Source organism: Salvelinus fontinalis, chromosome 40, assembly GCF_029448725.1.
Source record: "Salvelinus fontinalis isolate EN_2023a chromosome 40, ASM2944872v1, whole genome shotgun sequence".
Classification (NCBI taxonomy): domain Eukaryota; kingdom Metazoa; phylum Chordata; class Actinopteri; order Salmoniformes; family Salmonidae; genus Salvelinus; species Salvelinus fontinalis.
Genome location: NC_074704.1, coordinates 6,667,182 through 6,690,850, shown reverse-complemented (window position 1 = coordinate 6,690,850; position 23,669 = coordinate 6,667,182). Strand labels below are relative to the sequence as shown.

Below are 23,669 nucleotides of genomic sequence, written 5' to 3'. Positions count from 1 at the left end.
ACTCGGTGTTTGATAATGTTGTGGAAAGCCAAGAGGGGGATGAGCGCCTACTCCGACTACACCAGGAATCTAGGACTGCCTCAGTGTTTGCCCTGGAGTTCCTGACCATCGCGGCCTCCATCGGATGGAATGAGTCGGCTCTGGTCACCATGTTCCGCAGCGGACTGCAGGAGGAGGTACAGATTGAATTAGCCTGATGACAACGTGGCACTCGACCAGCTCAACAGCATGGCGATTCATTTGGACAACCTCCTGCGGTCCCGACGAAGACATGCGCAGAATCCGGAGCGTATGGCTACATCTGCTCCGTGGCCAGAGCCGATGGAGGTGGGCTCTGCACGTTTGCCCGAAGCAGAGCGTAGGAGAAGGAGGAGGAATCTGGACCTCGGCTCCTATTGTGGAGAAAGGGGTCATTTCTCCCCGAACTGCCATCTATCCACAAATAGGCGAGGAGGTGACAAGCCAGGGAATTCTCCTGCACCAACCCAGGAGTGTCAGTGGAGGTGTCTGGCTGTGTCTGTCAACACCAACATGGTGGAATGTCCAGACCACGCCCCTCAAGTGGAGTTACCGGAGGAATACTAGGTACTAGGTTTTCTCTAAGACCCAGGCTACACGCCTGCCTCCTCATCAACCCTGGGACTGTGCCATTGACCTGCTGTCTGATGCAGCCCTCCGGAGTGGACACATCTATCCCCTATCCTATGCGGTGACCGAGGCAATGGAGACCTACGTACAGGAGAGCCTCCACAAGAATTTTATCCGCCCCTCTACGTCACCAGCCTCCTGAAGCTTATTTTTTGTTAAAAAGAAAGATGAGTGACTGCGCCCCTGCAGTGATTATCGAACTCTGAATAATGTCACCTTCAAGTTCAGCTATCCTTTATCCCTCATCCCAAACATCATCAAACAAATGCACGGTGTGCAGTACTTCACGAAACTGGACTTGAGGAGCGCCTACAATCTGGTGCACATTCGTTCAGGTGATGAATGTAAAACATCCTTTTCCAAAACCACGGGCCATTACTAGTATCCCGTGATGCCTTTTGGCCTGTCTAATGCTCCTTCAGTCTTCCAGGCCTTTCTCAACAACGTTTTTCGGGACATGCTGGGACGGGGCGTAGTGGTCTATTCTGCTGACCGCGCCCAGCATGTCTAGTTAGTCAGGTCTGTGCTGGGAAGACTGTTGGAGTATGACCTATATGTTAAACAAGAGAAGTGTTTGTTTTTCCAGAGGTACGGGTCCTTTTTGGGCTACCTCATATCCACTGAGGGAGTGGAGATGGAGGAGCAATGTGTCGGCGTAGTTAGGTCATGGCCCATCCCCAACTCCGTGAAAGCATTCCAGCAATTCCTGGATTTCGCCAACTATTTCAGGAGTTTCATCCAGGGCTTCAGCACGGCAGTCGCGCCTCTTACCTCCCTGCTGAAAGGAGGTCCCCAGCAGCTTCGTTGGACGGTGGAGGCAGAGAGGGGCGTTCGAGACACTGAAGGCATGCTTCACCACTGCTCCCGTGCTGGCACATCCCGACCCCTCACTTCCCTTCATCGTTGAGGTGGATGCCTCCGAAGTAGGAGTCGGGCTGTGCTGTCCCAGCGCATCGGAACCCCTCCAAAGCTACGGCCTTGCACCTTCTACTCCAAGCAGCTGAGCCCCACCAAGAGGAACTACCATGTTGAGAACCGGGACTCTTGACAGTCAAGAAGGCTCTGAAGGTGTGGAGACACAGGCTGGAGGGGTCGAAACACCCTTTCCTGGTATGGATGAACCACCGCAACCTGTAACACATCAGGCCAGCGAAAAGTCTAAACCCAAGACAGGCCAGGGAGGCTCTTTTCTTTGCCAGGTTCGAATTCACAATTTCTTATAGGCCAGGCTTGAAGAACGTGAAGGCGGAAGCCCTGTCTCGCCTCTTTGACGTAGAGTAGAGAGAGAGAGAAACCCCCATCATCCCGCCATTCTGTATCATTGCGCCAGTGTTGTGGGACATGGACGCTGATATACGGCAGGCCCTGCGCGCGGAACCCACACCTGCACAGTGCCCGGAGAAACGCGACTATGTGCCCACACGTATGCGGGACCGCCTGCCTTGGCGCACACTGCGCTTGTGTCGTGTCATCCTGGGATTAGCCATTCCATCGCCTGCCTGACGGAGAGGTACTGGTGGCCCACCTTGGCTAGGGACTGCCGGGATTACATCTCTTCCTGCTCCATCTATGTCCAGTCTAAGACACCCATACACCTCCCGTATGGAAATCTCCTTCCTCTGCTGGTTCCACAATGACCCTGGTCTCACCCCTCGGTGAACTTTGTCACTGACCTTCCCTCTTCCCAGGGAAACACCACCTTTCTCGTCGTTGTGGACCAGTTTTCCAAAGCTTGTCGCCTCCTTCCTCTGCCTGGGCTCGGCCATGCAAACTGCGGAGGCTCTTTTTTACGCATGTCTTCCGGCACAACAGGATCCCGGAGGACATTGAGTTAGACCATGGCCCTCAGTTCACCTCACGCGTGTGGAAAGCGTTCATGGAATGCCTGGGGGTCACGTCAGTCTCACCTCTTGGTTCCGTCCTCAAGCTAATGGGCCGGTGGAGAGGGTCAGTCATGAGGTCGGCCGGTTCTTGATGGGTTACTGTCAGGACCAGCTGGGGGAGTGGGCGGAATATCAACCTTGGGCTGAGTACGCGCAGAACTCCCTCCGCCACTCCTCAACTAACCTCACTCCTTTCCAGTGTGTGTTCGGGTATCAGCAGGCCCTGGCACCTTGGCATCCGAGCCAGACCGAGGCCCCTGTGGTGGACAAGTGGTTTCGGCATGCGGAGGAGACCTGGACCGCTGGCAGCACACTTGTCTCCAGTGGGCTGTGCATCGGCACAAGGAATAGGCCGACAGCCACCGCAGTGAGACGCCTATCTTCTCTCCAGATGACCAGGTCTGGCTCTCCACCCAGAACCTGCCCCACTGCCTGCCCTGCCGGAAGCTGAGCCTGCGGTTTGTGGGGCCGTTTAATGTCTTAAGGAGGCTTAATGAGGTAACGTACCGTTTGCAACTCCCTGCTGATTATTGCATTAACCCGACTTTTCATGTACATCTCCTCGGGCCACTAGTGCCTGGTGTCCTCGCTGAGGCTGGTCCCAGTGAAGCCCCGCCTCGTCCTCTGGACATTGAGGGAGGTCCGGCGTACTTGGATTCGAGGTGTCGGGCGTCTCCAGTACCTCATCGACTGAGAGGGGTACTGCCCAGAGGAGCGGTGCTGGGTTCCTGCGGTGGACATCCTGAGCGCTTCACTGACCAGGGATTTTCACCTTCGGCGCCCTGACCGACCGGCACCGCATCCCTGGGGTCGTCCCCCTGCTAGTGCAGCGCGTCGGGGGCGGGAGTGGGCGGTACTGTCACGGATCCCCCCGGTACTGCTGCTCATACCAATCACCAGCTCCAGGAGATGTACTTCACTGAACTGGATTCATTACCACCGACCCCGGACTGTCTTGTTATTACCACACCTGGTTCCCATTCCGCCTGATTAGTATGTTATATAGTATGTTATATATGTGCCCTCTGTTACCATGTCCGTTGGTCCTGTGAGTACCTGTGTTAATTGTATCGGCTTCCATGCTACGTGTACACCTCGGTTTACACCTCGCTCTTTTGCTTGGGTGTAGAAAATAAAAACCCTATTACGTATTCCTGCACCTGTCTCCAATATTTAGACAACGTGACAACCTACGCAGTGTGTTAAATGTTAGAATGTCTAATAAAGAACTATATTGTATACATTAGCAATATTTTTGGGTCAAAACAATATAAATATAATAATAATAATAATAACCTGTTACCTGCTGATCATGCTCTATCTGAACTACATTTTGCTTACATTATTTTGCAGTGAAACCTTTATTGATCTTAAATCATTATTGAAGACATGTAAAACTAAGTATATGTTTTTTTTCTAGAGTTCACAAAATGATTCTGATTGAAGTGTATGTACCTAGTATGGTGTATATGTACAATACAGACGTTAATCTGTCTTCTAAAAACATATTGATGAGTTAGTAACTGTTATGGCTGAAGGGGCAGTATTGAGTAACCTGGAAAGAGGTGCCCATTTCAAACGGCCTCGTACTCAATTCTTGCTCGTACAATATGCATATTATTATTACTATTGTATAGAAAACACTCTCTAGTTTCTAAAACCGTTTGAATTATTTCTCTAAGTGAAACAGAACTCTTTCTGCAGCCCATTTCCTATCCGGAAGTGAGATTTCCAAAAGCGAGGTCCTTGTTCAAGAGCTTGTTTATAAAAGGGCATGTCACTTAGGACTATAGATACACGTCATACACCTTCCCCTGGGTGTCAAGCGGAAGTGAGAGCAGAAATTAGTTGATTATCTTGTTCAGAGATTGAATACACCCTCTTGGAATGAGAGGTCCGCCATTATTATTTTTTTCGAGAGCGCGAAGTAGGACCTGGAATCACCTTCTGGAAACCCGTCGTTATGGGCGAATACAACCTCCGGCTTAGATTTTATTTGATACATGTCACAATATCATCCTAAAGTATGTTTTTTTCAATATAGTTTTATTATATTATTGAAATTTATTCGGGAGTTTAGGCGTGATGCGTTGTATGACTTTGCTCAGGAAGGAGAGGTTAGCGTCGCATGGCCAGTGTGCTTGCTAATTCAAGAGGGAAAGAGTTCGTTCTGGGTCCAAATAAAGACGGTTCTGAACAAAGGACCCATTGTACAACATTCTGATGGAAGATCAACAAAGGTAGGACCCGATTTGGGATGCTATTTCATATATCTGTCGAACTGTGCTATCGCTACCGATTACTTGGAATCAATGCTGCTGTGTGTTAGCTATTGCAGTAAGCTAATATAACGCTATATTGGGTTTTCGCTGTAAAACACTTAAAAAATCGGAAATATTGGCTGTATTCACAAGATCTGTGTCTTTCATTTGCTATCCACCATATATTTTTCTGAAATGTTTTATGATGAGTAATTAGGCAGTTGACGTTGGTGTCTGTATTTACTCTGGCTACTCCCGTGCTATTTCTGACTGTAGCTATGATGGTAGCAGTAATGTAAAACTGATTTATAGCTCAAATATGCACATTTTTCGAACAAAACATAGATTTATTGTGTAACATGTTATAGGACTGTCATCTGAGGGAGTTGTTTCTAGGTTAGTTTGGTTGGTTCTAGGTTAGTTAGGTTGGCTTTGTGCATGCTACCTGCATGCTACCTGTGCTGTGAAAAATGTCTGTCCTCTTTTGTATTTGGTGGTGAACTAACATAAATATACGTGGTGTTTTCGCTGTAAAACATTTTAAAAATCGGACATGTTGGCTGGATTCACAAGATGTTTATCTTTCAAATGCTGTATTGGACTTGTTAATGTGTGAAAGTTAATAAATATTAAAAATAAATAGATTTTGAATTTCGCGCCCTGCACATGAGCTGGATGTTGTCATAAGTGTACCGGCCTCGGGCTTGCAGCCCTAACAGGTTTTAATAAGATGCTGAGTATGAAAAGGGTCTTCTATAGAAATAGGTCAGGCCTCTTGCTTAATAGTACAAAGCAGATCATTTAATCAATGTTCTTACTGGTCCTAGACTATGGCGAAATCATCTTTATGAATGCAGGTGCCACTTTATTAAAGCCATTAGATGCATTTGACCATAGAGAACTTTGTATTATTATGGGTACAGGTTCAGTACACATCACTGCATTCTCTATCATAAAGTAGGCTGACCCTCTTTGAGGTGACGTAGGTCAATAATTTTCTCTCTTTGCCTTTATAAAGCTCTTTGACATACTGTAAACTCCATCTGTAGGTAAGATCTACAAAAACCATTAGACGTACGAGTTGGAGTTATCATCACATTCTCAGGGATGGCTATCTCTGAAAATTACTTTGGTCAGTACAGAGTTAGGTAAATCAGCTCTTTGCACCTTACTTGTGGAATAATCTCCAAGCTTCTCTAAACATTTATGTTTTGGTGCCTATTTTTAATTTTAATTTGACCTCTGTTTAACTAGGCAAGTCAGATAAGAAAAAATATTATTTACAAAGACAGTGTCACGCCCTGGCCATAGAGAGGTTTTTATTCTCTATTTTGGTTAGGCTAGGGTGTGACTAGGGTGGGCATTCTATGTTTGTTATCTATGATTTTGTATTTCTATGTTTTGGACGGGCATGGTACTCAATCAGGGACAGCTGTCTATCGTTGTCTCTAATTGGGAACCATACTTAGGTATCCCTTTTTCCCTCCTTTCTTTGTGGGATGTTGATTTTGTTTAGGGCACATAGCCTTTGAGCTTCACGGTTTGTTTTTGTAGTGTTTATTGTTTTTGTTCGGCGTCATTTTTGATTAAAATAAAGAAAATGAACGCTCACCACGCTCCACCTTGGTCCTCTCCTTTCAACAGCCGTGAAATCTAGGTCAATTCAGATATATTTATTTTATTTATTTAACCTTTATTTAACTAGGCAAGTCAGTTAAGAACAAATTCTTCTTTAAAATTACGTCCCACCCCGGCCAAACTCTACCCTGGACAATGCTGTGCCAATTATGCTCCATCCTATGAATGCACCCAAACTGAATGAGGTCTGTTACAACTACAAAGGTATAAATACCAAATTATCAACTATCTAAGTGTCTACTGTATTTGTCAAAATGTAACTTGTCTGTCGCGTAGCATAATTTTTGTGTCTCTCTGGATTTATTTATTATTTATATATCTATTGTTTATTAACATTTTTTTTTATATGTGATAGCTTTATATTGTTTTATACAATGCTCGTGTAACACAATGTTTTTTTTATAAAGCCTATGTCACACTTCCCCATCTGTTGTGAAATGTGACAGAGCTAGAGCAGTGTTTGTCAGACCATGAGATGTCCTGAAAATCGGTCTTCTCGCAACACCGTCTGTAGCATCCGAACAAACTACAAACTATTATGACCCCTTAATGGAAAGATGAGACTCACACGGCGAACAAACTACAAACTATTATGACCCTGTCGTGGAAATGTCCTGTATTACCAACAAACTATTATGACCCTGTCGTGGAAATGTCCTGTATTACCAACAAACTATTATGACCCTGTCGTGGAAATGTCCTGTATTACCAACAAACTATTATGACCCCTCTATAGAAAGATGAGACTCACACGGCGAACAAAATGATGTTCTCCGTTTTGCTCTACGACCTCCACAAGCGTCTTGGGACTCGTCTGACCTTGGTACAGCTGATCTGCCAACTTCTGTCTGTAGCGTCCGAACAGTTTGGCTACACACTATTATCACCTCTCAAATCAAATCAAATGTATTGGTCACATACACATGGTTAGCAGATGTTATTGCGGGTGTAGTGAAATGCTTGTGCTTCTAGTTCCGACCATGCAGTAATATCTAACGAGTAATCTACCCTCTGAACAGGTGCATGTTGGTAGGATTGCTCTAGGACGCACACAGGCCTCACACACCTCATCTGAATGTCCCCCGGTATCAGTTGAAATAATTAATAGAAGTATATATGGAGACTGTTTAGTTCCAAAACTAAGGGGTTAAATACAAGTAAAACAAAATCTTAACAAAATTTTTCTGATCTTTCTCAGATATAGGACAGACACTTCAGAACAAACTTCATTTAGATTTTTGAGATCCATGTAGTGAATCAGTTATGCGATGCCTATGTATGGGCTAATCATTTATTTTCATTTTTTTGGTATACTTCAACGGTTTTTAAAATTCAAAATCAAATCAAAATGTCAAATGTCATACAGCTTAGTAGATAACTATCTCATTATAAGAACACAATAACAACTATGTCATCATAACAACACAATAACAACTATGTCATCATAACAACACAATAACAACTATGTCATCATAACAACACAATAACAACTATGTCATCATAATAACACAATAACAACTATGTCATCATAACAACACAATAACAACTATGTCATCATAATAACACAATAACAACTATGTCATCATAATAACACAAAAATAACTATGTCATCATAATAACACAATAACAACTATGTCATCATAATAACACAATAACAACTATGTCATCATAATAACACAATAACAACTATGTCATCATAACATCTCAGGTCTCTCTCTGGTTGGAAGGTATCAGAACATTTCTCACCTTCATGTCAGGTGGGGGTTTCTAGCTGTTGTTTGGTCCTCTAAAAGACCACACATACGCTCTACAGTGACCTCTAAAAGACCACACATACACTCTACAGTGACTTCTAAAAGACCACACATACGCTCTACAGTGAACTCTAAAAGACCACACATATGCTCTACAGTGACCTCTAAATGACCACACATACGCTCTACAGTCACCTCTAAATGACCACACATACGCTCTACAGTGAACTCTAAAAGACCACACATACACTCTACAGCACATATGTCAGAGTCAAGGCCCGCGGGCCACATCCGGCCCGCGAGAAGGTTTTTTACGGCCCCTGGGATGATCTTGATTTATTATTAGAACCGGCCCGCAGACCGCAGCAAGCCGGCAGCCCGCAGATCTTTTACACGCACCAATACTACATTTCCCACAATGCAACGGTGACGCACCGAGCAGTAGGCTGCTTCATTTCAATATTTATTGGCACAGCAGTCGTCAGCATCACAGTAAAATTAACTTTCAGATACCCATCAAAAATGGCAAAACGGAAGGTGGACACTGAGAACCGGGGGTTTCAAACAAGGTGGGAGTCGGAGTATATGTTCACGGAGGTAGCTGGAAAACCTGTGTGTCTTCTGTGTGGAGAAAGTGTGGCGGTACTGAAAGAGTATAATCTGAGACGACATTATGAAACGAAACATGCGGACAAAAACAAGAATATGGACATGGAACAAAGGCTACAAAAGGCAGAGGAATTAAAACGAGGCCTCAAATCTCGACAGGCTCTGTTCAAAAAAGCCAAATCACAAGGCCAGGCTGCTGTCAAGGCCAGTTTTATTTTGGCAGAAGAGATCGCTAAATCAGCCCGGCCATTTACGGAGGGGGATTTCATCAAAAACTGCATGATTAAAGTTTGTGACGAAGTTTGCCCAGAAAAAAGGCAACTCTTTTTAAATGTGAGTCTGAGCAGAAACACCATTGCCGAGAGAGTAGACCAGTTGTCCATCAATCTAAAAGAGCAGCTTGTGAAAAAGGGAAAAGATTTCATTGCATATTCCTTGGCTGTGGATGAGAGCACCGACATTTCTGACATTGCCCAGTTGTCAATTTTCATCCGCGGAGTGGACTCCAGCCTAAGCGTGACAGAGGAGTTTTTGGCTTTACGTCCTATGCATGGCACAACTACGGGGCATGATTTGTATGAAGAGGTGTCAAGATGTGTAAATGAGATGGAGCTGCCTTGGGAAAAACTCGTGGGTTTGACAACCGACGGAGCACCTGCGATGTGTGGACACAGGAGCGGACTGGTGGCGAAGATACGGGAAAAGATGCAAGAGGAAAACGCGACAGGTGAGCTGACAGCTTATCATTGTATCATACACCAGGAAGCGTTGTGCGGTAAAGCCTTGAAAATGGAGCATGTAATGAGCATCATCACGCGCACAGTTAACTTTATCAGAGCCAAAGGTTTGAATCACCGCCAGTTCAAGGCATTTCTGACGGAGTTAGAAACGGAGCATGGTGATTTGCCTTATCACACAGAGGTGCGATGGCTAAGCCAGGGAAAGGTGCTTCAAAGATGTTTCGAGCTTCGTGAGGAGATTTGTCTGTTCTTGGACAGCAAAGGGAAAGACACAACACAACTCCGAGACGAAATGTTTCTGTGTGAAATGGCTTTTCTGTGTGACATTACGAGTCATCTGAATGCAATGAACTTGCAGCTGCAGGGTCGGGATCATGTCATCTCTGATATGTACAGTACAGTGAAGGCATTTAAAACCAAACTGACTCTGTGGGAGACGCAGATGCGGAAAGAAAATTTGAGCCACTTTCCCAGCTGCCAGACCATGAAAGAGAAGCTCTCTACCAGTGCGTTCCCGAGCGCACAGTTGGCTGATAAAATAGGTATGCTTGCCGCTGACTTTCGACGCCGATTTGCTGACTTTGAAGCACAAAAAAGCAGGTTGGAACTGCTCGGTAACCCATTTGCTGTTGACGTGGAAAGCTCACCACCAAACCTCCAAATGGAGTTGATTGACCTCCAATGCAATGATGCACTGAGGGCAAAATATGCGGCAGTGGGTGCTGCGGAGTTCGCCCGTTTCCTCCCCGACACAATGCCCCAGCTGCGCATCCAGGCTGCTCAAACGTTGTCTATGTTTGGCAGCACATACCTGTGTGAACAACTGTTTTCTTTGATGAACCTGAACAAAACATCACACAGAAGTCGACTTACTGCTGAACACCTCCACTCAATTCTGAGGATTTCCTCAGCTCAGAGCCTTACCCCGAACATTGATGAACTTGTGGAAAAGATGGGACACCACCAAGTATCACCCTCAACCTCAAACAAGTGAACATTACTGTGCAATCACATATTTAGAGTTTTTACTCAGTTCAAGTTTAAAAGTTAAAGTTTAATATTTGTTTTCACTGCATGTTACTTCTCCTTAAACAAAGTGTTGTTTTTGATTAATAGATTTTTGCACTTTATTTTATTGTATTTCAATCCAATTATATTTTAAAAATATTTCAGTTGAGTGGATGATAGAAAATTGCTATTATTGTTTTTTTCTTTGAAGTAAATTTAGCCCACTTTTGCTAAAATAGAAAATATAGGCTACTGATGGTGCCTTGAATACCGGTTTCTTTCATTTAATGTTCATGTTATGGGGATTTTTATATAAAGGAAATTTGTATTTTGTGTCTGTTGAAAATTAAAGATTACTGACAGAGCCATAAGAAAATATTGCTTTATTTATCTGATCATATTGGAATATATTTGTTAGGTTTTCAGTAGGTTCAATTAGGTTCACTAGACTATATGCGTCATTTAAAAAAATTTCAATGAACATTCGAACAGTCCGGCCCTCGGCTTGTAGCTAAATTTTTTATTTGGCCCTCCGTCCATTTGACTTTGACACCCCTGCTCTACAGTGACCTCTAAAAGACCACACATACGCTCTACAGTGAACTCTAAAAGACCACACATACTCTCTACAGTGACCTCTAAATGACCACACATACACTCTACAGTGACCTCTAAACGACCACACATACACTCTACAGTGACTTCTAAAAGACCACACATACGCTCTACACTACAGTGACCTCTAAAAGACCACACATACGCTCTACAGTGAACTCTAAAAGAGCACACATACACTCTACAGTGACCTCTAAATGACCACACATACACTCTACAGTGACCTCTAAAAGACCACACATACACTCTACAGTGACCTCTAAAAGACCACACATACGCTCTACAGTGACCTCTAAAAGACCAGAAAGAGGGGAAGTGTCTAAAACAACAGCTTGTTTACAAGAAAAGGTCCCTCAGACTCTGGTCTGTGCAGCCAGGGCTTCCCTATCTGTCTGCTCCTCAAGACAGGAGCACTGTTTCTGGGACCCTTTTTGGCTCACAAGTGCCCGACCAAATTAACAGGGTCACAGAAATTGGGCGTTATAGGACAGAAAGGGGCACACCTCTCCACGCCCATGAGCAAAAGCTGAAGAATTTAGGCTATTTCTTTACATTTTAAAACTTATGTCATCCTAATTAGCACACAAAAAGACCTGAAATCATAGCTGGTCTGCAGTATTGCTTATTGTCCTGTAGATGGTGCTGATTCAGAAGAAGGGGAGTGAATAGAGGAAGAGGGAGGTGGTGGACAGAATAGGCGGTGGTGTTTTCTAAAAGGTCCACACTTCTGAAGGAGGATCTCAGTTACATTGTCTTGATTACCTGAGTCCTCCACTGAGGGAGTTTGATTAACATGAACCGTGGTGCACAGGGCTTTTGCCCGTTACGTGAACAGATAAAATAGAACAGTAATCTACTCTGCTCAGTCATGTTAACATCGTTCAAAAACATACAACATCTCTATTCCATAAAACATGTTAGAATTTCTAACTACAATTCAATGGTAATGCACATGTTTTTGTTAAAAGCGATCACTTTTTCTTGTGAGTATAAAGAATCCTTCTCGTCACTCTACGTGCTTGATAAGGATCCGCCCATTTTTGCAATTTTTGCATGAAATAACATGTCCAAATCTAACTGCCTGTAGCTCAGGACATGAAGCATATTCTTGATACCATTTGAAAATAAACATGTTGAAGTTTGTGGAAATGTGAAATGAATGTAGGAGGAAATGACACATTAGATCTGGTAAAAGATAATCATACGTTTAAAAAAATAAAAATTGTACCATCTTTGAAATGCAAGAGAAAGGCTATCATGAAATAGTCGACCCCAGACACAATTTAGACTTTGGTCACTAGACGGCAGCAGTGTACCAGTGGATATCAACCAGGACTGATTGGGCCCCTACGGTTACTCCCTGGGCCTCTCCACAGGGGGTACTTGAGAACTCATGAGACCATAGGTTTACTGGTAAAATCACGAGGGAGTACCTCAGGGCTACTCCAGGCAGAACAAAATATATTTGGTGGTACAGCAACAGAAAAGGTTGAGAACCACTGGCCTTCAAAACACAGACGCATTGCAACAACATAACGCACTGTTCTCATCTATTGTTGTGTTCATGGTCACCTCTAGAGGGACCCAGCAGACCAAAGAGTGTTGCTAGGCAGAAAAATAATTATTCAGGACAGGCAGAGTGAATTCTGATTGGATGACTGGTCACTGTTATCAACCTCCTCCTCACAGCGTTGGCTGTCTTCCCAGATTCAGAAGGTAGACCACAGAATAATGAAATGTGTCTGACAAATTTGTTCTTCAGGATAAAAACTTCAATTCAAACAGCTTTTTAAAAATGGAACTATAGAGTTGTCTTTCCTGGTCCCAGATTAGTTTGTAGTCGTTCCAACGTTATTGCTCTATCACACCCTGATCTGTTTCACCTGTCTTTGTGCTTGTCTCCACCCCCCTCCAGGTGTTGTCCATCTTCCCCATTATCCCCAGTGTATTTATACCTGTGTTTTCTGTTTGTCTGTTGCCAGTTCGTCTTGTCAAGTCTACCAGTCCCTGATTTCTAGTCCTCCAGGTTTTGACCAGTCTGCCTGTCTTGTCCCTGAGCCTGCTTGCTGTTCTGTACCTTACGGACCCTGCCCTGGATTACTGCCCTTTGCCTGCCCCCTGTTTTGTAAATAAATCTCTGTGATTCGAACTGTCTGCATCTGGGTATTATCTTGAGGTCTGATATGCTCACTATCAAGCCATGACAATGAGTGACAAGGAGTTGGACCGATGGCATAAACAGTCTGACACTCAGGCTATTAGTTTCACTCAGGCTATTAGTTTAACAAAAATGTAAGCTTAATCCAGTATTAACTATTGTATAGAATTTATTATACAAGAGACAAAATTCACAAATTCTACAACACAATGGCAAAGTCAAGTCTTAAGTGTAAAACTGACAATGACTCAATAATCACAGCTTTCTGGGATTGCTAAGAAGTTAAAAAGTTGTGGGCGAAGCTAGAAAGTTGGCTGACAGAAGTATTACAATGTAAACGTACTTTAATCCAGCATATTTCAAGACATGTCATATAGGGGTGTAGTGAGATAGCCAATGGGCTGGAAGATTCTCTTCTCACCACTCATCTTGAGAAAAAAATGTGTACTAAAGACTTGGAAGTCAATCTGCCATCATTAACACAATGGAAAAATCTAATGATTTATTATTGAAATATCATGGGTGACAGAGAAAAGCAAATTGGTACATTTTAAGGCCATGTGGCGTACTCTGATGCAGGCACTAGGGATGGGGGTGTGAGGAGGATCAGTGGAAACAGGATGCACCTGAGCTCCGTTTCAAGTCTCATAGGGAAGGGTCTGAATACATGTGTAAATAAGTTATTTCTGTTTATTTTTTAATAAATTTGCTAAAATGTCTAAAAACCTGTTTTCGCTTTGTTATTATGGGGTGTTGTATGAAGATTATTGAAAAATTCAAGGGGTCTGAATACTTTCCGAACGCATTGTAGATATTTGAAATAAAGTTTGATGGAAAAATAACTGATTGATGAAAAAATAAGTACTCCCCATAAACAAACACGAACAATTGCATGCTGGAATAAACCCATTGGTATGTAGATACTGGTAATCAACATGGCTGATCTCCCAATGTCAAGTTATAATAGTCCTGCTCTTTGGTGATGCACCATAGAGTAAGTACATTATAACATTACTCACTACAGACCTACACATGTGGTGTGGTACAAGTGTTACACTAGAGGGAGCTTGTGAACCATTTAGGGTGAAGAAAGCAGTATCTGGAAGTAGATTCAAATCTGTCACTATATGGGTCCAGGAGATCAGACGGGGTGGATAGAACCATTTATCTAATACCGTTCAAAAGTTTGGGGTCACTTAGAAATGTCCTTTAAAAAAATTACATCAAAATGACAAGAAATACAGTTTAGACATTGTTAATGTTGATGTTAATTGTTAATGTTAATGGCTGATTTTTAATGTGGAATACATACATTGGCGTACAGAGGCCAATTATCAGCAACCATCATTCCTGTGTTCCAATGGCATGTTGTGTTAGCTAATCCAAGTTTAGCATTTTATAAGGCTAACTGATCATTAGAAAACCCTTTTGCAATTATGTTAGCACAGCTGAAAACTGTTGATCTGATTAAAGAAGCAATAAAACTGGCCTTCTTTAGACTACTTGAATATCTGGAGCATCAGCATTTGTGGGATCGATTACAGGCTCAAAATGGCTAGAAACAAAGACCTTTCTTCTGAAACTCGTCAGTCTATTCTTCTAAGAAATTAAGGCTATTCCATGCTAGAAATTTCCAAGATACTGAAGCTCTCGTACAACACTGTGTACTACTCCCTTCATAGAACAGAGCAAACTGTCTCTAACCAGAATAGAAAGAGAAGTGGGAGGCCCCAATGTACAACTGAGTGAGAGGACATGTACCCGCAAAACACCAGTCTCAACATCAACAGTGAAGAGGCGACTCCGGGATGCTGGTTTCTAGGCAGAGTTGCAAAGAAAAAGCCATATCTCAGACGGGCCCCAAAAAATAAAAGATGGGCAAAAGACACTGGACAGAGGAACTCTGCCTAGAAGGCCAGCATCCCGGAGTCGCCTTTTTGCTGTCGACGTTGAGACTGGTGTTTTGCGGGTACTATTTAATGACGCTGCCAGTACAGTACTCTAATCAACAATAGAGTACTCTAATCAACAGTACAGTACTCTAATCAACGTCAACACAATCAAATCATTACCAGTGGAATCACCAGGATTTTATCTCCCCTATCTATTGGTATTTCAAACCCATCAACATTAAGCCTGTATATACTGCAAATATATCTATTGGTACTTCTAACTAATCAACATTAAGCCTATATTCACTGCAAATATGCAGTTACTAGAACAGTTCACACTGTCAGATATAGTGATGTCCTTGCAAATGGTGGAATATTGCTTGTAAATGTGGCTGCCATGGTGGCTGGGATATGGGCAACTGGGGAGGCTTGGTTGAAACTGAAACGGCTTGGGTTGATAATGAAATGGCTTGGTTTGATACTGAAACTGCTTGGGTTGATACTGAAACAGCTTGGTTTGATACTGAAACAGCTTGGTTTGATACTGAAACAGCTTGGTTGATACTGAAACGGCTTGTGTTGAAACTGAAACTGGCTTGGTTTAATACTGAAACAGCTTGGGTTGATACTGAAACAGCTTGGGTTGATACTGAAACAGCTTGGTTTGATACTGAAACAGCTTGGTTTGATACTGAAACAGCTTGGTTGATACTGAAACGGCTTGTGTTGAAACTGAAACTGGCTTGGTTTGATACTGAAACAGCTTGGGTTGATACTGAAACAGCTTGGGTTGATACTGAAACAGCTTGGTTTGATACTGAAACGGTTTGGGTTGATACAAAAACATCAAAACCTGTATTTGCTCCTGAATCCACTATATTTTCTTGATTCATTTTTTGCATCACATCCCTGATATTTATTAATCAGCGCAAATGTTTAACCTTTTCTCCAAGGGACATGTATTTACTTGGGGTGAATATCATATAAGGTTTAGACCACGATGCTACCGTTTTTACCAATGTACTGATAACCCACACAAGCATTTCCTGGGCCCTCTCAAACACCTCACTAGTGTAGTGTTGTCCTCCATTCCCCTCTACCATCTCCTCTATCTAGACACTGGAGACGCCTCTGCTTTAAACACCTCTTTCTCCCCAGGATGGTGTTTCCTGTTGAAAGACTGCTCCAGTCTTCCCCACCAGAACTATTCCAGATGTCTTTCCTGAATCTGTGGAAACACACAGGTTTATAAAAATGTCTTTAAAATATAAAATTATAACAGTTAAAGAAAATAATTAACAAGAGCATGATTGCACTACAGACATAATGTAAACGCTGTGTTCCAGGTGATTGGTGATTCCATGTAATACCTGCATGGCTACTTTTACTATGTGGTTGATGGTTGGGCTATGGAGTGGAGACTGAGACAAATAAAACAAGCCAATTGGCCGGTTGACAACATCAGTTAATTATAATATAATTTTATTATATTCTTGTTGATTATCAAGGAAATCACAGACACTGAATACACACTATGACACTAACATTAAATAACTGTTATCTAATCATCAAAGATTGGAATATCACAAGATAAATGGGATGTAGTATACTGTAAAGGACACATACATGACACAATTCATTTTTTAAATTATTCTAATAAAATTGACACAGTTCTATTGAATGCATTTGTAGAAAATGAATACAGACATTTGGAACAGGGATTTTCAAGCCTCTCCTCCGGGACCCCCAGCTGTTCCATGTACTTGTCAACTGGTTATCAAGCTCTTCATTATGTGAATCAGGTTAGCTAGTTCAGGACTACAACAATATTGTGAAAAATCTGGGGGTCCCCGAGGAGAGGTTTGAAAACCACTGATTTAGACCTAAGAATGAATGATATCTGGGAGCCTACCAGTTCTTTCAGTGTGTGATGCTGCCACCAACATAATCATTCCTTTATCCTATCTACCTTTATCTACAAGTTCTTTATAACCTTGCTCTATTGAAACACTACATTTTTTGACCTCTCCCTGGATATTCACCTTCTTTTTAGTCTGTCTATCTTCCCAGTCCACCAACAATAGACTGCATATAGAGACAGAACTACACATAGAAATACTAGTCTTCTTGTCAAGGACCACAATGCATCTTCCCAGTTGGGGGCTTCTGCTGCCTGCCACACTACCAGGAATACCACTGCCCCTATCACCCATTTCAGAGCCTTTGCTACCATTACTTGAGTTGAATATTTAAACTGTTGTGTCAAATCCTCTTCCATTCGTTTCAAAAAACGTCCTGGACTTGAAATCACTGATTTCGTTTTATTTCTGAATGTTTCTAAAACTGTCAAAACCATCTTGATGATGTGTGGGGTTTTCAACCATTTCTGAGCCTTCTGGTACATCTCATGGGTGTAGTGCTCTCCTCCACCATCTTCTCTATCTTCCTCAGCAGCTCTGAGACCTGAGTACGGTCACATCTGCCATCGTTAATGAGAGGTGGTATCGTTAATGAATGGTATCTGTCTCCATTTTCCTTGATGAGTCCCTGAAGCTCTTTGCTATCTTTAAGGAACTCATTGACTGATTTATCATTTAACTGATCTTCACCAGTGAACAGAATGATGGTGTACTTTGAGGCTTCTTCTCCAAAGTTCTCCTGGATCCACTTCACAGTGTTCTGCTCCTCCTCTGTGAACCTCCCCAGTCTGATCACCAGCAGGAAGGCGTGGGGTCCTGGGACTGACTTCTCAATACACTTTTCTATTTCTCCCTTCATCGTCACTGCATCCACTGATGTGTCAAAGAGCCCTGGGGTGTCGATGACTTCAATCTTCCTCCCATCCAATTTTAAAGTCTCCTTCTTAGTCTCTGCAGTGACAGACACTGGAGAAGCCTCTGCATTGAACGCATCTTCCTTCCCAAGGATGGTGTTTCCTGTTGCACTCTTCCCTGCTCCAGTCTTCCCCACCAAAACTATCCTCAGGTCAGAGAGCAGCCCTGAATCTGTGGAAACACACAGGTTTTAAAATGGTCTTTAAAATATAAAATTATAACAGTTAGTGAAAATAATTAACAAGAGCATGATTGCACTACAGACATAATGTATACGCTGTGTTCCAGGAGATTGGTGATTCCATGTAATACCTGCATGGCTACTTTTACTATGTGGTTGATGGTTGGGCTATTGAGTGGAGACTGAGACAAATAAAACAAGCCAAATAAAACATGCCACATCATATCTGGAACTGCATCAACCACTGAACAAACTGGTAGATAGGATAAAGGAATGATTTCAATGAAATTTCGACGAACCAACATGGAGTAGACGTTGAAATGTTCCCAGTGAGATTACTCTGTTGAATTTATGTGCTTTTTACATTTACTGTACTTTTCTAAATCTGAAATACTCTGGATACATTCAGTAACATAAGAATGTTATTGGAAATTCGGGTAGGTGCAACATGAGACAAAAACATTACAAGGGTTTGAGTGAGAGGTCTATCTGGTGTTTCCAAGAGGCAACACACCTCTCCAAAATGTGCAATGTTCCTAAGTAACGTCATTGCACTTTTATGACTCCAGGAACAGTCATCAACAATAAGGTGATTTTTTTCTCTCCTATCTGGTCTGTTGAGGAACTAGAACAAGGACACTTGTAGTTGTTTGGTTTGGAACACAGCCCCTCATCCCCGCCTTCACACAATAACTGTTTACGCAATTCAAAAACACCCCATGATAAATCACAATCTGTGTCAGGTGGGCTTTATTTAAAAGCTTGTTCTATTGCCAACATGATAAAATACGATCTTAGTGTTAGTCTTTCACAAGGCAATTCAGAGAAGCAGATCGTAATTTTGGTTCGCATAGAATGGAGTCATGAGTGCATTCAGATGTGTGGTCCACTGCAAACAGTGTTAATAAATGTTTAGTTTAATGATATGGAAATGTGAAGTGCACATTTGGACTCACGGATGTTTGGCTTGCTTGTAAGACATCAAAGTGGTATTTATTATAATCCTCAATGTCTCCTCTTTCGAAATACATCGAGTCCTCTTAATTTACAGAATTTCCCTCACTCTGACCCCTAAATGTACAAAAGTTGCCCAAATAGCAGTAGGTAAATGTCTTGTCTTGCACGGAGCTCCAATTCAGAACGGCTGTCAGTCAATACCAATACAGAGCTGTAAAGCAGAGACCCTGAGCTCTGATGTCATGTACAGCATGTTACTGTACAGCCACTGCATTCCAATGTAGGTGCTTATCAGCGCCCAAGTCTTCCATATTCAACCTGTATATGGGTACGATTGTAAAGGGCTAGGCAATAATGCCCGATGGGCTGTGGTATATGGTCTGAGTAGTAAACCAGTATAACAGTTAAATAATCTAGAAACTGACATAATAGACAGGTATAAAAGCACAACAGTAGTACTCACTTGGAGGATCACTTCTGTTCATCTTCTTCCTTGCGTCTGCACTTGAAATAGCTGCAGTCTGTACTGTAGTTTGCCAGCTCCAGTGGTTTTATGCTGAGCACGGTTTTGATTTAATGACTTCATTTATTCTAGACTCACAGTCCTTCTCATAAGGAGGTGCATTTCCAGTAAAGGGTGTGGCAGTGTATCTTTGGTACCAGTCTGTTTAGCTAACATTACATATTAATGGGTGGGTCTAATCCTAAATGCTGATTATTAAAACCAATTCCACGTGTTACCACCGGCTAAATCTGTGACATTAAAATTCCTTTTTACTCTGTTCCATCTGACTGTCACATCAGCCCAGACAAGCAATTAGTAAACTTGATATCCACCATTAAAAGCATCAAATCAAATCAAATGTTAATAGTCACATGCGCCGAATACAACAGGTGTAGAGACCTTCCAGTGAAATTCTTACTTAGGAGTTCCTAACCAACAGCAGTTTCAAAAATACTGATAAGAATAAGGTCGGTTGGGGGCACGTAAAACGTCTGCTTCCTGCTCCGCCGCCATTTTACTAACCTAGATATTATCTACACATTATGTCACATGTATAGTAGACATTTGGTTTTCAACAGTGGAGATTTGTATAAACGTTGCTGTCTGTCTCTCTGACATTTGCAACATTGTTTCAATATTCAAATTCGATCTCCAGCTGTCCCATAATATTGAACGTGTTTGGAGTCGGGACAAGACAGACAGGCAGCGTTTATCAATGAGTCGAATTCATGAATCAGCTGGCATAATTATTATGGATTTATACAAAGAAATGTCAATTAAAAAAGGTAAAATGAAACTAGTTTGCCGTCTTTCCAGCATCAGTTTGAAGTGATTCATTTAACTGTGTTGTTGGCTAGTGTTGCATCTCCGGTTAACCTGTTGGGGATGGGGGCGCTGTTTAGACTATTTATGCTAATGTGGCTAATTTTTTAAACGGCTTCCCACAAAATCCTTGATCGTACAATATGCATATTATTATTATTATTGGATAGAAAACAGTCTATAGTTTCTATAGGAGTTGAAATTTTGTCTCTAAGTGGAACAGAGCCCATTCTACAGCAATTTCCCTGACATGGAGTCAGATTTGAGAAACGTTGGCCACTTTTCTGAAGTCATTTAAACGGGCACTGTCGTTGCTATGACTATACGGACACTTCTTACGTCTTCCCCTGGATGCCTTTACGTGATGACGATTCCAACGGGCTCGATTGCTCGTTCACAGGCCCTACAAATGAAAAAAACCTTTAGCTAGCAAGTCTTTTCTTGCTGCGTAACGCGCGTGGAAGACACCGACCCTCTCCTGTTCCAAGCGTTAGTTTAGCCTGTTATATTTCTCCGGTCATCTTTTCACTCGTTATAGGAGTTACAAACATCACAAAGTAGTTAATTTAAAGCGTTTTATAGCAATTTATATCCGTTTAGTGCGATTTTGGGACATTTATTTTTGCAACGATGTGAAAAGTTGGGCACGCTTTTCAGTTCATCCCGAACGTAGTTGACATTTCCACATGGCAAGAGGACAGCTTTCCACCAAAAGACGATTTCTCCCAAGAAAGGATCCTTTGCCCAAGATACTGATGGAAGAACAGCTCAAGGTAGGACATTTTTATTATGATAAATCGTGTTTCTGTCGAAACATTTTAGTGGCTTAGGACGCCATGTTTTTTGACGTAGCTTCGCTTGGCGCAAACTGTATTGAAAAGTAAGGATAAATTAAAAAATGTAATAACGCAATTGTATTAAGAATTAAATTGTCTATCAATCCCTGTCCACCCTATATTTTTTAGTCACGTTTATGAGTATTTATGTATAAGAGTAGATCACTGTCTAAGTGGCGCAAGGACGTTTTCTTTACCAGCTTGTCTACATTTCACATTGTCTAACCATGATTTTGGTGGCTAAATATAAACATTTTCGATCAAACTGTATATGCATGTTGTAATGTGATGTTACAGGAGTGTCATCGGAAGAATTCTGAGAAGGTTAGTGAAAAAATTAATATCTTTTGGCGATGTTGACTTTTATCGCTCACTTTGGCTAGAATCAATGCTGGGCTGCTAATTGCTATGTGCTAAGCTAATATAACGATTTATTGTGTTTTCGCTGTAAGACACTTAGAAAATCTGAAATATTGTCTGTATTCACAGGATCTGTGTCTTTCGATTCGTGTATGCTGTGTATTTTTACGAAATGTTTGATGATTAGTAGTTAGGTAAACACGTTGCTCATTGTAATTATTCTAGTCCATTTGTGATGGTGGGTGCAATTGTAAACTATGCCATATACCTGAAATATGCACTTTTTTCTAACAAAACCTATCCCATACCATAAATATGTTATCAGACTGTCATCTAATGAGTTTTTTTGTTGGTTAGGGGCTATAAATATCTTAGTTTAGCCGAATTGGTGATGGCTACTGGTGTTGGTGGACAAATAAAAGATGGTGGATTATGCTAATGTGTTTTTAGGTAATAGATGTACATCTTTACATATTGTGTCTTCCCTGTAAAACATTTTAAAAATCGGAAATGTTGACTGGATTCATAAGATCTGTGTCTTTCATTAGCTGTATTGGACTTTAATGTGTGAAAGTTAAATATTTTAAAAAAATATTTTTTTTGAATTTCGCGGCACTGGTTTTTCAGTGGGGGGGGGGGGGGGGAGTGCCGCTAGCGCCACGCTGATCCTAGACAGGTTAAGATAAGCGGGTTCGTTCTAGTTATTGTAAAGAGAAATTTGTCAGTATAAGCATTAACATCACAAAGAGGTTAATTTCCAAGATGACAGTGTATTCTACATAGCAGATTCCAAGCTGAGTCCATCTGCACCTGTTCAAAGGAAAAACAATTGAATACCATGGCCAACAATCAATGAGGCCTGCCAATAAAACCATGCGCATCCAATCAGATACATACAGTGGGGAGAACAAGTATTTGATACACTGACAATTTTGCAGGTTTTCCTACTTACAAAGCATGTAGAGGTCTGTAATTTTTATCATAGGTACACTTCAACTGTGAGAGAAGGAATCTAAAACAAAAATCCAGAAAATCACATTGTATGATTTTTAAGTAATTAATTTGCATTTTATTGCATGACATAAGTATTTGATACATCAGAAAAGCAGAACTGAATATTTGGTACAGAAACCTTAGTTTGCAATTACAGAGATCATACGTTTCCTGTAGTTCTTGACCAGGTTTGCACACACTGCAGCAGGGATTTTGGCCCACTCCTCCATACAGACCTTCTCCAGATCCTTCAGGTTTCGGGGGTGTCGCTGGGCAATACGGACTTTCGGCTCCCTCCAAAGATTTTCTATTGGGTTCAGGTCTGGAGACTGGCTAGGCCACTCCAGGACCTTGAGATGCTTCTTACGGAGCCACTCCTTAGTTGCCCTGGCTGTGTGTTTCGGGTCGTTGTCATGCTGGAAGACCCAGCCACGACCCATCTTCAATGCTCTTACTGAGGGAAGGAGGTTGTTGGTCAAGATCTCGCGATACATGGCCCCATCCATCCTCCCCTCAATACGGTGCAGTCGTCCTGTCCCCTTTGCAGAAAAGCATCCCCAAAGAATGATGTTTCCACCTCCATGCTTCACGGTTGGGATGGTGTTCTTGGGGTTGTACTCATCCTTCTATTCCTCCAAACACGGCGAGTGGAGTTTAGAGCAAAAAGCTCTATTTTTGTCTCATCAGACCACATGACCTTCTCCCATTCCTCTTCTGGATCATCCAGATGGTCATTGGCAAACTTCAGACGGGCCTGGACATGCGCTGGCTTGAGCAGGGGGACCTTGCGTGCGCTGCAGGATTTTAATCCATGACGGCGTAGTGTGTTACTAATGGTTTTCTTTGAGACTGTGGTCCCAGCTCTCTTCAGGTCATTGACCAGGTCCTTCCGTGTAGTTCTGGGCTGATCCCTCACATTCCTCATGATCATTGATGCCCCACGAGGTGAGATCTTGCATGGAGCCCCAGACCGAG

The 23,669-nt window shown here is 42.3% G+C and overlaps 1 protein-coding gene across 1 annotated transcript; it reads right to left on the bottom strand.

Annotated features, from left to right (window-relative positions):
* Positions 1 to 16,796: 16,796 nt before the first annotated feature.
* LOC129839670 (GTPase IMAP family member 7-like) lies at positions 16,797 to 19,687 on the bottom strand. The gene is made up of 2 exons (XM_055907217.1): positions 19,642 to 19,687; positions 16,797 to 18,211 (listed from the first exon to the last, which is right to left on the bottom strand). Exons 1-2 carry the CDS (start codon positions 19,661 to 19,663, stop codon positions 17,583 to 17,585), a joined length of 651 nt encoding a protein of 216 aa, XP_055763192.1. The 5' UTR covers positions 19,664 to 19,687; the 3' UTR covers positions 16,797 to 17,582.
* Positions 19,688 to 23,669: the final 3,982 nt, after the last annotated feature.